The 15347-nt window shown below is 39.6% G+C and overlaps 1 protein-coding gene across 2 annotated transcripts in view; it reads left to right on the forward strand.

The window, feature by feature from the left end:
- tmlhe (trimethyllysine hydroxylase, epsilon) overlaps positions 1-15347 on the forward strand; it is a 294616-nt gene that overhangs the window by 190912 nt on the left and 88357 nt on the right. For both annotated transcript variants that reach the window (XM_051934393.1, XM_028815427.2), the window contains one exon: positions 7840-8016. In XM_051934393.1, the coding sequence (XP_051790353.1) occupies positions 7863-8016 (154 nt within the window). In that variant the 5' untranslated portion in view covers positions 7840-7862. The remainder of the gene's footprint in view (positions 1-7839; positions 8017-15347) is intronic.

Raw genomic sequence — 15347 nt, forward strand, 5'->3', positions numbered from 1 at the left:
TAATGATGTCTTCTGCCAGCTCATGCAGGCTCAGCTAACTTTGAACATGAAGATGTTCTGCTTCTTGCAGTTCCACCTCACTTTCCTGGGGCATGTGGTGTCAGCCAAAGGCGTAAAACCTAGACAAGATCGTTGATATTGTGGACACCCTTCTCCTGCCAACATCAAAGCATTGCAATGCTTTTTGGGGATTGTAGGCTGGTTCTACAAATTCATCCCTAAATTAGCTGATACTGCCACCCCTTTACATCAGTTAACCAGGAAGGGAGTGCCAAGGGAATGGACACTGGAATGTGAAGGTGCTTTTAAGAACCTCAAAGGGCACTTTTGGAACCGCCTGTTCTAGCTCAACCCGATCCGTGCCTTTCCTTTCAGTTTCAAATGGATGCCTGCGACTTAGGGCTTGGGGCTGTCCTCACTCAAACCAAGGAGAAAGAAGAATGGGTGATTCCCAATCCCTACATGGCCCAGAGCTTAATTATTCAGCCTCTGAAAAAGAATGTCTGCCGGTCGTATGGGATATTGAGAAGTTGCAACATTTTCTTGAGGGAGTTCTGTTTGAAGTATGTACTGACCACCGTGCCCTGGCATGAGCTTTTAACTGCCCCAAGACCTCATCCAGTTTCACCCAATGGATTTTACGTCTTCAGCAATTTACTTTTAGAGTGTTTTACTGGAAGGGTTGTGGAAATGTGGTACCAGATGTGCTTTCCTGAGTTCTGGAACCACCAGTAACTTTTGCTGTGGCCCTTGTATCAACTCAATGGACAGACCTGCCTCTGGACCTTCAGGACATAGTTCGTGTGCAGTAAGCTAGTCCTGTTTATAGGAAGCATGGAATAACACTGAGAAGCAAAAGGGTCACATTACTTTTCAGAAACTTCAGGTTGTGTTATACTGCTGCGTTTCATCAAAATTGGGGGGGACACAAATATCAGTTGATTGTCCCTGAATCACATTTTCCTGATTTCTTTCCCTATTTCCACGACAGCTCTTTTGGTGTTTATCTAGGTTGGCTGAAGATGCTAAAAAGGACATTAGAGGTAGCCTGGTGGCCAACGGTTAGAAAGGAGGTTTGAAAACACAAAGACTTGTATTGTCTATCAGCAGTACAAGAACCTGCCTGGTTTTCAAGTAGCACCACTTCAGTCCACAAGTGAATTGTTTGGCGGCGGGGGGGGGGGTTTGTGGGGTGGTGGGGGGGGTTAGTCTAATGGGACCACTCCCAGTCAGTAAAACAAAAAAAAAATACTTATTTAATGGTGGCAGTGGGCTGTTTTACTAAATGGGTAGAGCTGTTTGCCTTGCATGACACTAAAACATCTCGCATTTGCTCTATCCTAAGAAGTGAAAATTTCACTCACTGGAGAGTTCCCAGATTTGTGATCGCTGATAGGGGTCCACAATTCACAAGGTCAGAGATGGATGGCTTTATGGAGAGTTGGGGTGTTCAACACAAGAAGACTATAGCCTATCATCCTCAAGCTAACCACTCAGAATGAGTGAACCGCAATTTGAAAACCATGCTTGCCTCCTATGTTGGGAACTGTCATTTAGACTGGGATCAAAATCTTCCTGAACTCTGCCTTTCATGAGGGTACCAGTGAGTCTCCTGTGCAGTTAGCTCTTAGAAGACAAATTCTTGGGCCTTTTAAAATGACATATAACTCCACCATGTCCTGATACTACGCCATATTAGTAAATACAATAACAATTACAAGCGTTAGAACTTCTGAAAAAACAAGTTAGGAAATGTGTGGTGAAGTCCCAGGCCAAATAGGCAAGGTACTATAATAAAAGGAGAAAAGTAGTTCTCTATTCAGTGGGTGACCAGGTTTGGTTGAAGGCGCACCCCTCTGTAAGGCATAAACCACATTTGCTGCAAAGCTAGCTCTGAAATGGTTTGGCCCAGCTACAGTACTTAGCAAATTAGGTCCTGTTAATTACTGCGTCCAATGGACAACTGACACAGGGGTGAAAATGGATACAGTGCATGTAATAAACATGAAGCCCTATTGTAGCAGGTACCACATGTGCTAATGTCCCGTTTCCTTTAGGAGTACCTCAGGAAATGGGTTGCTGAGGGTTTGTCGAAAATGGGGAACTACACCTTTAAGGATAAGATATTGCGTGGACAGAACAGTTGGGCTGATTTAACCTGGAAGGGAACAGAGAGACATCGAGCAGTAAAGTGAGGAGAATCCACTTAGGAGCCACCTGCTGGAAGGTTTTTTTTTTTTTTTTTTTTTTTTTACACTCTGTGTTTGAAAGAGAGGCACATCTCTGAAGACAAACTTTTTTTTTTCCTTTGTAATTTTACTGGAGAGAATTGACAGTTGGACCGGTAGGACAGAACATTATATTATTGGCACCAGCTGCCGGTGTACTCCAGTGGGCTTCCAACTAGTGCTGGGTGGTATACCGGTTCATACCAAAAAACGTTTTTTATTTTTGTTATGATATGGATTTTTCTTATACCGCAACACCTGTTTAAATAGCCTAAACAAGGTTCGCAACATGGTGCAGCGAGAAACTGTTTAAGGAGGGACCTTTTTCACTGCTGCACCGCTAAACACGAATGCAACGGAGTACATGCGTTAGTGGAGGTATTGAACAGTGAAAATGGACAGAGAACATTCTGAAACTGAAGCTGTAGCAGACGATAAAGTTGAACATGATGACACAGAAGAACTTTTGCCGAAAAAAGGAGCCGTGTCTGTTGTCTGTAGATACTTTGGTTTAAAAGGTCAGATGTGGACCATTATGTTCAAATGTGTGAATACTGTTTCTATACTACTGGATAATACTGAAAGCCAAGTTGTACTTGTTTTATTTTTTTCCCAGTACTGTGTAATGTACCTGGGTACTGTGTAATAGTGTGACGTCATGTTGAATTTATTCTCAACATTTCCACTTTAATCTCGAAAACGTCGAGATTAAAGTCGACATATTGACTTTATTCTCGTAATTTGTCATTAAAGTAGAACATCGTAAACTAAACTTCATCTTAAAATGAATATTTAATTTACTAGATTTTCTCAAACCACGTCATAAGTGATGTAGCACATTAAATGCTTTGTGTTAAGTGTTCCCTGAGCCATGTTAATCGTTTGCTTCTTAAACTGACTTCCTCTTGCACTAAGAGGAGGCGCAGGCAGCAATCTCCACACAGAATATATTAATTTCATGATATTCCTGCTCCCTGAACATTTAGAATGCTAAAATAAATACTTGATATAATTTTCATGATGAAATGCATTAAAGCATGTAATTAATCATGTGGGGGCACGGTGGTGTTGAGGGTGCACTGCTGCGTCACCGCAATGGGGTCCCGGGTGTTCCCTGCCTTGAATTTGCATGTTTTTCTGGTGGGTTTACTTGGCGTGCTTCAGTTTTTTTCAAAGTCATGTAGGATGTGGGGTTTTGTTAGGCTATATTGAACCTGCTTGTGTATGTATTGCTCGTATTCACCCTGCGATGTGCTGCGCCACGTTCAGGATTTGCTCCTGCTTCGCACACAATGCTTGCTGGGATGGGCGCAACCCTGAATGGATGGCGTAATTAAACATGTATAACAAAGATTTTTTTTAAAGTTCTGAACACTCCGTGGTCTAAGTTTATAACTATGTTTAATTTCACAAAGACGTTTATCGTGTGGTAATTGGTTATGTGGAGAAAGAAAAAGGAAAGATAGGAACTGCGGGTTTGGTATGTCAGACAGCACGCATGCAATAAAGAAAACCCGCTCAGAAGAACATCCATTGAATTCTGTGTTTATGTCTCCGACCACCAGATCACAAACCCAATATTTACCCAATATTTAAGTTAAACCTGTGCGATACCAATTCATACATCCAGTTTTTTGGAGCCTTGTCTCACCTGCCATAAAGTTCTGTACACTGAACGTACACTTGGGGACCCCTTACTGCGAGGGAGCAGCACTACTCATGAAAATTTACCTTCGCATTCTACATTTTCAGAGAGCAGAAATATCATGAAGTGCATGTATTCTGTGCGGTGATCGCTGCCTGCGCCTCCTATTAGTGCACAGGAAGTCAGTTTAAGAAGCGCGTAGCGATTAACAACTGGGTCGGGGAACACTTAACACAAAGCATTTAATGTGCTACATTAACTTATGATGGGGTTTAAGAAAATCTAGTAAATTAAACATTGATTTTAGGATGAAGTTTAGTTTACGACATTCTACTTTAATGACAAAATAAACTATGAGAATGAAGTGGAAATGCATAGTTTTCTTTTTCTTCACTGTGTCCGTATTTTTTTTTTTTCTTCACAGTGGCCCTAATATGCTTCCGTAGGGCTATACCATAAATAGCATTATAAATGCAAGTTGCAGTTTTATTATTTATGTATATACAGTGCATCCGGAAAGTATTCACAGCGCATCACTTTTTCCACATTTTGTTATGTTACAGCTTTATTCCAAAATGGATTAAATTCATTTTTTTCCTCAGAATTCTACACACAACACCCCATAATGATAACGTGAAAAAACTTTACTTGAGGTTTTTGCAAATTTATTAAAAATAAAAAAAACTGAGAAATCCCATGTACATAAGTATTCACAGCCTTTGATCAATACTTTGTCAATGCACCTTTGGCAGCAATTACAGCCCCAAGTATTTTTGAATATGATGCCACAAGCTTGGCACACCTATCCTTGGCCAGTTTCGCTCATTCCTCTTTGCAGCATCTCTGAAGCTCCATCAGGTTGGATGGGAAGCGTCGGTTCGCAGCCATTTTAAGATCTCTCCAGAGATGTTCAATCGGATTCAAGTCTGGGCTCTGGCTGGGCCACTCAAGGACATTCACAGAGTTGTCCTGAAACCACTCCTTTGATATCTTGGCTGTGTGGTTAGGGTCATTGTCCTGCTGAAAGATAAACCGTCGCCCCAGTCTGAGGTCAAGAGCGCTGTGAAGCAGGTTTTCATCCAGGATGTCTCTGTACATTGCTGCAGTCATCTTTCCCTTTATCCTGACTAGTCTCACAGTCCCTGCTGCTGAAAAACATCCCCACAGCATGATGCTGCCACCACCATGCTTCACTGTAGGGATGGTATTGGCCTGGTGATGAGTGGTGCCTGGTTTCCTCCAAACATGATGCCTGGCATTCACACCAAAGAGTTCAATCTTTGTCTCATCAGACCAGAGAATTTTCTTTCTCATGGTCTGAGAGTCCTTCAGGTGCCTTTTGGCAAACTCCAGGCGGGCTGCCATGTGCCTTTTACTAAGGAGTGGCTTCCGTCTGGCCACTCTACCATACAGGCCTGATTGGTGAATTGCTGCAGAGATGGTTGTCCTTCTGGAAGGTTCTCCTCTCTCCACAGAGGACCTCTGGAGCTCTGACAGAGTGACCATCGGGTTCTTGGTCACCTCCCTGACTAAGGCCCTTGTGCCCCGATCACTCAGTTTAGATGGCCGGTCAGCTCTAGGAAGAGTCCTGGTGGTTTTGAACTTCTTCCACTTACGGATGATGGAGGCCACTCTGCTCGTTGGGACCTTCAAAGCAGCAGAAATTTTTCTGTAACCTTCCCCAGATTTGTGCTTCGAGACAATCCTGTCTCGGATGTCTACAGACAATTCCTTTGACTTCATGCTTGGTTTGTGCTCTGACATGAACTGTCAACTGTGGGACCTTATATAGACAGGTGTGTGCCTTTCCAAATCCTGTCCAATCAACTGAATTTACCACAGGTGGACTCCAATTAAGCTGCAGAAACATCTCAAGGATGATCAGGGGAAACAGGATGCACCTGAGCTCAATTTTGAGCTTCATGGCAAAGGCTGTGAATACTTATGTCGCCTCAAGTAAACTTTTTTCACATTGTCATTATGGGGTGTTGTGTGTAGAATTCTGAGGAAAAAAATGAATTTAATCCATTTTGGAATAAGGCTGTAACATAACAAAATGTAGAAAAAGTGATGCGCTGTGAATACGTTCCGGATGCACTGTAGCTTTGCTTGAAGCAAGGTCCATATTAATGCAGTTTGCCTTAATGATTGTTCAGTTGGTAAAGATGTCATCACCAAGTTGCACTTGTTTTATTTTATTTTAATTTAATGAATACTGTCTAATGCACCTAGGCTTTGAAATCTTGGAAGTAATAGTATTATTACTGGAAGTTGAACTATTATTTATTGTATTGTATTGTTTTGTTATGATTTATTAGTTTAAATATTTTGCAGCCTAATGATGGTAAAGTTGTTTAAAAAGTCACTTTAACGTGTCAGTGGACAGAGATTGTGAACATTAACAGAAAGTATAGTTCGTTTACAAAAAATATTTACTATTTATTCCTTTTCTAAGGCATGTTCAGTGCAATACAACTTTTGACAAGCACCTCTGGAAATTTTGCCAAGTCTAAATGCCTCTTTGGATGGTTGAAAATATGTTGTCAAAATTTTAGTTTAAGTTGTTTGCAAACTTTGTTCAATAAAAAGGCTCTATATTTTGACTGCATCTGTCATGCAATGTGATTCCTTCTCTTCATTAGTGCCACCCCCTTGAAAACTATCACTTTATGGGGCCATGCATACCTGTATTAGTATTTGTGTGCACATTAAAATGTTTTTTTGTACAATGTACAATTCTAATGACAGTGGAATAGGTTATTCTTAGCCAGTAATTGCAGTGGAAAATGTGGTTAACGTCCACTCATGCATGGGAAAAAAATACAGTCGAATACTGTGAAAGTTTGAAAAATACCGTGATATAGAATTTTGGTCATACCGCCCAACACTACTTCCGACATTTCACTGTCCTTTTGAACAATACAATAAAATAAACAATACAGTACAATAAACCCATATGGATGGTATGGGGGAATCGGATTATCTCCAGCGAGAGCATCTTGCACCCGAATTTGTGAATGTTTGTCTTTAATTCTTGTTATGTACTTGTTGTTTGGGGAAGTATGTTTAAACTGTTTTGTCTGTTAACATGTAAATATACTTTTTTTTTCCTTTCATTGCTTTAATGCTTTTTATTATATGCTGATCTGGGGCATGTGGTGAGTGGGTCAAATAGGACAAGCGTCGGTCATATAACCCTGAAAGATTTCTCTAAAGTATTGCTGTTACTCTTGTGGTATTCTGATTGTGCGGCAGCCCTGGGCTTAGTTGTTCTCAAGGGGCAGCGGTAAAATATTATATTTTGTTAATATAGTTATGTTTTGTAAATAAATGACTATTCCCTAAACTAATCTCCTTGATATCAATTTTAAAGTAGCTATTTTGTTATCCATCTTTTCTCTTATCCGTCACGGCCTTGCTCCCCAACAGATAATCGAGGTTTTACTGTACTTGAATGTATTTGATGTATTTTAATTTTATGTGACTCATAACATTCATGTATAATATTTAAAAAAATTAAGACAAATTATCCTAGAAGTGAAAATTTGTGGAATTTACTGGAATTATATTATGTTTTCTTTCATTCTGATTCAATTACAATTCTTTTCTTCTTGAGCTGTGTGCAATGTCGATTCCACTTCATATTCCAGAAAGTAAATTGGAATTGACCGTGTATTCCCAATTCAATTCATGAATGGTCCCAACTCTGGTGCATGGCCATTTATTAGAATTTAATATTAGGTTTTACTGTACATTTATCATAAATATATGTGTGTTGATATGTATGCTCATTTTATGTAATGTTGATGTTTTACAGTTTAATGTGTTCAAAATTGCTTACATCCTTGGACCCTTTCTTCAATTAAATACACTTTAAGAAGTAAATTGAATTGAATTTAAACTGAATTTAAATTTCTTTGATTAATAAAAAAAGCCTGATTCTAGTTAAATATGTTTATGTTTTAGAACTGCACTATGATGGCTTGGTAATGCGTTTTGATTACGTATGGCTACGGGATCACTGTCGTTCTGCATCATGCTACAACAGAAAAACAAATCAACGAAGCCTGGATACTACAAAAATTGATTTGAAAATCAGACCCTCAGACATACGAATGGATAATGAAACTCTGTTCATTACCTGTAAGTGAAACCAAGAGTCTATCTAACATTATTTCTATTTTTGTTAAATCTTGTTAGAATGTATTGCTGGAAATTTTAGAATTTAAGTGACATCCAATTTTTTGTTAGTTAATTGAAAACTATTTAAATGTTTTTATAACTAGAAATATTTTAATTTATCTGTTGAACCAACTAATTTACATTTGTAGGCAAATCTTGTATGCATTTTAGCTTAAAAGTTCATTTGACGGGGGTGGGAGTTTTGTCATCTTTTACTTTGATTAGTGTTCTGACCCATATTCCTCTACCTTTGAGCCAACATCCAACACCCATGTAAGTTATAATATGTAACAGGAGAGAAACTTGCATTTTTAGATATAAGAAAATAATAAAAAATATTAATACAATTGTCAATAAACTTACGAACCCTTTGTAGTTTTCTGTATTCTTGCATGACTAACCACCATAATCTGAGGTGATTTTCATTTTCATCTAGGTTATCACATTAATAATAATAAGAAATAAAAACAACGTCCTAATTCTTGTATATCTTTATTGCACATTCATATTTAAATGTTGAAGGTCACAGATGGAAATAGTGTGTGTGGTTTTTGATTTCATAATATCACAGAACCTTTTTAACAGGAGTAATATCAACCAGAACCTTAATGGAATTGTTGATCAGATCTCCACAGCATTTAAGTTAAGTCACAGGAAATAAACTTATCCATCTATTTCTTTAAGTGATGTTTTTTACTCTGTTGGTAAATTTAGTACAGTAATCCCTCCTCCATCGCGGGGGTTGCGTTCCAGAACCCCCCGTGAAAGGTGAAAATCCGCGAAGTAGAAACCATATGTTTATATGGTTATTTTTATATTGTCATGCTTGGGTCACAGGTTTGCACAGAAACACAGGAGGTTGTAGAGAGACAGGAACGTTATTCAAACACTGCAAACAAACATTTGTCTCTTTTTCAAAAGTTTAAACTGTGCTCCATGACAAGACAGAGATGACAGTTCTGTCTCACAATTAAAAGAATGCAAACATATCTTCCTCTTCAAAGGAGTGTGCGTCAGGAGCAGATAATGTCAGAGAGATAGAGAGAAAAGCAAACAAATCAATAGGGCTGTTTGGCTTTTAAGTATGCAAAGCACCGTGGCACAAAGCTGTTGAAGGCAGCAGCTCACACCCCCTCCGTCAGGAGCAGAGAAAGAGAGAGAGAGAGACAGATAAAAACAAACAATCAAAAATCAATATGTGCCCTTCGTGCTTTTAAGTATGCGAAGCACCGTGCAGCCTGTCGCTTCACGAAGCAGCTGCACAGAAGGGAGCAACGTGAAGATAATCTTTCAGCATTTGTAGACAAGCGTCCGTATCGTCTAGGTGTGCGAACAGCCTCCCTGCTCAATCCCCCTACGTCAGGATCAGAGAATGTCAGCGCGAGAGAGAGAGAGAGAAAAGTAAGTTGGGTAGCTTCTCAGCCTTCTGCCAATAGTGTCCCTTGTATGAAATCAACTGGGCAAACCAACTGAGGAAGCATGTACCAGAAATTAAAAGACCCATTGTCTGCAGAAATCCGCGAACCAGCAAAAAATCCGCGATATATATTTAAACATGCTTACATATAAAATCCGCGATAGAGTGAAGCCGCGAAAGGCGAAGCGCGATATAGCGAGGGATTACTGTACAGTGTTTTCCCAAACTTGGTCCTGGTGAACCCCTGTGGCTGCAGGTTTTTGTTCCAACCAGCTTCTGTTTTTAATTGAACTCCCGGGCTAATTAAGTGAACTGATATTTCCCAAGTTCTGTGTTTAGGGAACAGTATAGAAATTAGAACACTAAGTTTGCTAAAATAAAAATAAATATATATTAAAATGTATGAAGCACTTATATAGGAATAATGTATTTTTTTTCTTTTTAACAGTATTTTCATCTTGATTTTCATTCTACTTTTCTAGGTGTTCTAATTGTTTAATTGATCCATTATTTACTAATTAGTGAGTCTGACTCACTCAGTAGTTGCAGCCTTTGGATTATTCAGTGTTGTTTGCCTGGGTGTCTGAGCTGCTCGTTTTAAATAGTCATTATTAAGATACAATGAAGAGGGAAAAACTTTACAGAGAAAGGGCAAAGTATAATGAAATCAACAAAAGAGAGTTAAGCATTTAAATCTATAGCAAAAGCAGAAATATTTGTAAATGTCTTATAAATGTAAAAAAAATGCTGCTGTGCTTTTCTGAATGTTGAATAAAAGAAAAAAACAGCTAATTAAATGAGATCAGTGTTATCAGGCGTTGTCACTGATTAGGAATCCAGTTGGAACAAAAACCTGCAGCCACAGGGGTTCACCAGGACCGAGTTTGGGAAACACTGATCCATATTACTAACCGAGAATGGTAAACCGGATGGCATGGACGCAGGTTTACTAACTAAACCAGATGGCATGGACGCAGGTACACGGCGATGGGACCATGAGACGTACTGTGCAGGCGTGTACAGTGCACGTCTCATAAACCGCAATCGCAGTCGTATCCACCGCGAATGAAGGACTCACGGCCCAAAAACGAAACCGCTCAACTGACGTGAATGAGAAATGAAGCAACAAGGCGCCCATAGCGAACGACTACCGACACAGCCATGCCAAAAAGAGGATTATGCGCTGCTGCCCGGATTCAAACGGAAGAGGCTATGGCGGCCCCACAGGTCCACAAAGAGAGTACGAAAGGCGCAGGCGTCACCGCCATATTGTGAGTGGCACTACTACGGAGGGCGCAGGCGTCACCGCCATATTGTGTGTTGCACTACTGCGGAGTGAAGTTAGGAATAATGTGCTGCTTGGGATAGAACAAACCGCTGACTGCTTTACACCGAATTCAAACACAATACAGCTCAACGATACAAACACGAGCCCACCTGGATAAGATCAATGAATGCAGGCGCCTACACCGCGCGTCTGAAACTGCGGAAGCAAAGCAGGTACGGGTTCAAAACGAATGAGCTGGATTGACGGATATACAAACACGAGCCCACCTGGATAAGATCAATGAACGCAGGCGCCTACACCGCGTGGCTGAAACTGCGGAAGCAAAACACGCACGGCTCCAAGACGAACGAGCTCATCATATAAGACCTCACCCATCAAAAAACACTCAGTTATGTAGTACACACAGATCATGTGCTCTCAGCGCATATAAAGCGTATAAGGACAATATGGAGAATAGAGACCCAAAGGCGTTGCAGAGAAAAAAATGTGGATAAGATATTATGAAAGCAGTGGAATTCGAAAGGCCCCAACAAACGATGGCGCGATACACATGCAGAGAAAGGTACAGAATATGAAAGCAGTAAAATCCAAAAGTATTGTGGCGTCCCAGCCAGGTTGAGGGCTTTTTGGTTTTAAGTGACTGTTAAGTCCGATTGAGGGAGGGCGGAGTTCAGTACGGAAGACTGATAGCGGGGTGTTGATTGATGCGGTAAAGGGGGGCGTTGGATAGGGTGCTAGAAAGTTGTGTTTGGGGTTAGAAAGTCAGCGATTGTTCAAGTAAAACTTTCGTGACATTTTATCATGTCAGTCGCTACAGTATCAAAGAAAAGATAGAAAAGATCGCATTACCGCAAACAAAAGGTGATTAATCATCAGAGCCAGGAGTAATTGAAAAAATAGCAGGACAAATCGAGGTCAGAAATAAAAGGCAAAGAGTAAACAACAAAGTCTTTTCGCATTTGCATCATTCAATGCACAAAATGTGCATTTACACAATAATGGACCATACGCTATGAGAATCTGTGGTCCCGGAAGAGTTAAAGCAACAACAAGTTAAATTTCAAACAATACACAATTCGGTCAGGTGTATATTGATGATCATGGAGAAGCGATGCAAATTTTAACAGGCAAAAAAGAAAGGTAATGTATATATTCCGCAAATAACATTACACACCAAAGGAGATCGTCACATGCCATTCATATTAAAATATTTACAGTTTACCGTCAGAATAGCATTTGCTATGACAATTGATATATCACTGGGACAAACATTACAAAAGGTCAGATTATTTATTAGAGAAACAGAAACAATATTCACTTACGGGCATTGTCACAATGTATCTCCAAAAAAAATTGTTTTTAATGAAGCTTTAAAGTAAAGGTGCAAATAATGAAATTGAAACAATTCCAAAGAAGAAGAAAAAACTTGGATAAGATCAATGGACGCATGTGCCTACAACGCGCGTCTGAAACTGCGGAAGCAAAGCAGGCACAGGTTCAAAATGAACGAGCTCGACTGACGGATATACAAACACGAGCCCGCCTGGATAAAATCAATGAACGCAGGCGCCTACAACGCACGTCTGAAATGCCGCACGCAAAGCGGACAAACCAAGCTCGACTAATGTATTTCAGGATACCCAATGCCGGGGGTAGGCGAGCGAAGCGAGCAGGGGGCGGAGCCCCCTTGTTTAGTATGTCTGGCAACTCTGTATTACTTAGATACAACCTATGCCAGTTCTCGTCTCTGGAGGGTGCTGCTGAGCCAAACTCAAAAGTTGCCAGTGATGCAAACATAAGTAAAAAGAAAAATATGTTCCTTTATGCAAGAATTTTACCGAGTCAGTAATTAAATATTTTTGGTAACTTTGCATCAGTTAGATACTACATATGTTCTATGTGCTTACTTAATACTCCCTTTTGTGTGTTATTCACATTGCATCTTGCATCATGTAGCAATGTATGTTCTCACATAGAGCAAATTATGTACAAGGAGATGCATTATATACAGTGGTGTGAAAAACTATTTGCCCCCTTCCTGATTTCTTATTCTTTTGCATGTTTGTCACACAAAATGTTTCTGATCATCAAACACATTTAACCATTAGTCAAATATAACACAAGTAAACACAAAATGCAGTTTTTAAATGATGGTGTTTATTATTTAGGGAGAAAAAAAATCAAAACCTACATGGCCCTGTGTGAAAAAGTAATTGCCCCCTTGTTAAAAAATAACCTAACTGTGGTGTATCACACCTGAGTTCAATTTCCGTAGCCACCCCCAGGCCTGATTACTGCCACACCTGTTTCAATCAAGAACTCACTTAAATAGGAGCTGCCTGACACAGAGAAGTAGACCAAAAGCACCTCAAAAGCTAGACATCATGCCAAGATCCAAAGAAATTCAGGAACAAATGAGAACAGAAGTAATTGAGATCTATCAGTCTGGTAAAGGTGTTAAAGCCATTTCTAAAGCTTTGGGACTCCAGCGAACCACAGTGAGAGCCATTATCCACAAATGGCAAAAACATGGAACAGTGGTGAACCTTCCCAGGAGTGGCCGGCCGACCAAAATTACCCCAAGAGCGCAGAGACGACTCAACCGAGAGGTCACAAAAGACCCCAGGACAACGTCTAAAGAACTGCAGGCCTCACTTACCTCAATTAAGGTCAGTGTTCACGACTCCACCATAAGAAAGAGACTGGGCAAAAATGGCCTGCATGGCAGATTTCCAAGACGCAAACCACTGTTAAGCAAAAAGAACATTAGGGCCCGTCTCAATTTTGCTAAGAAACATCTCAATGATTGCCAAGACTTTTGGGAAAATACCTTGTAGACGAGTCAAAAGTTGAACTTTTTGGAAGGCAAATGTCCCGTTACATCTGGCGTAAAAGGAACACAGCATTTCAGAAAAAGAACATCATACCAACAGTAAAATATGGTGGTGGTAGTGTGATGGTCTGGGGTTGTTTTGCTGCTTCAGGACCTGGAAGGCTTGCTGTGATAGATGGAACCATGAATTCTACTGTCTACCAAAAAATCCTGAAGGAGAATGTCCGGCCATCTGTTCGTCAATTCAAGCTGAAGCAATCTTGGGTGCTGCAACAGGACAATGACCCAAAACACAGCAGCAAATCCACCTCTGAATGGCTGAAGAAAAACAAAATGAAGACTTTGGAGTGGCCTAGTCAAAGTCCTGACCTGAATCCAATTGAGATGCTATGGCATGACCTTAAAAAGGCGGTTCATGCTAGAAAACCCTCAAATAAAGCTGAATTACAACAATTTTGCAAAGATGAGTGGGCCAAAATTCCTCCAGAGCGCTGTAAAAGACTCATTGCAAGTTATCGCAGACGCTTGATTGCAGTTATTGCTGCTAAGGGTGGCCCAACCAGTTATTAGGTTCAGGGGGCAATTACTTTTTCACACAGGGCCATGTAGGTTTGGATTTTTTTTTCTCCCTAAATAATAAAAACCACCATTTAAAAACTGCATTTTGTGTTTACTTGTGTTATATTTGACTAATGGTTAAATGTGTTTGATGATCAGAAACATTTTGTGTGACAAACATGCAAAAGAATAAGAAATCAGGATGGGGGCAAATAGTTTTTCACACCACTGTACATTTTACATACATGTGATATTTTATCTCCTTTCTCTATATAAAACTGACTCAGTTTATTTATACTTCTGAGATGTATTTTATGAATGCTTCATATCTTGCAACAACATTTTTGTAGAGTTGAAGTTAAGACACTGGCGTGCTTGTTTTTATTATGTGGAAATTCTGTTTGAGCCACTACCATTTTTAACTACTGTATGCCTACGTTTAGAGGTCATTGTCATGATAGATGTCCCGTGACATTAACATTAGATCACAGACATACCCTAATGTACTATTGCATAGTTTCCTGATACAGCTTAGAATTTATTGTTCTCTTAATTAATGCAAATTTTGCCAGGTCCTGAAACACCAAATTGCCCAATACTAGAATGATATCTTGACCATATTTCATAATTTAAGTTAGATTTTGGTGTTGGTTTTGCTGCACCTTTATTTTCTCCAAATGTAGTTCTGTTTACTTTTACCAGTGGTTTAATTCTTGTGTAGTCTTTTCACAGAACATTGTTCCAGTACTCTCTTTGAAATTTCCATACAGTCTTTGGCAAACTTTAAATGTACAGCAATTTTTTTTTTAAGAATTAAGAATTACACCAAAATAATCGTGCATATGTTATCAAAAACAAGATGTGTATGCAGTCTTTTAGCTGTCACCCTAGCATTATTTGTCCTTTCCTTGAATATTATATGTCCCTACCATGTAGTGATCTTTGTGCAGCACCCACTCCTAGGATGATTTGAATGGTTTTGAATGCCTTTAGTTGTATATAATTTGCCTAACCATATATGCACTGAAACACACACATTGGCTTTCAATAGTTTGGAATTCTCCAGAGATATTCATATTTTTTATAGAAAGTAATATCATGGTAATTGGGAACCATTGTAATTGGGTCAGCATAACTGAAAGATGATGTTTTCATCAATAAAGTAAGCAAATTTGCTTTCCTTGGGTTTGCAGGGT

The sequence above is a fragment of the Erpetoichthys calabaricus genome, chromosome 12 (genome assembly GCF_900747795.2).
Source record: "Erpetoichthys calabaricus chromosome 12, fErpCal1.3, whole genome shotgun sequence".
Lineage (NCBI taxonomy): Eukaryota > Metazoa > Chordata > Cladistia > Polypteriformes > Polypteridae > Erpetoichthys > Erpetoichthys calabaricus.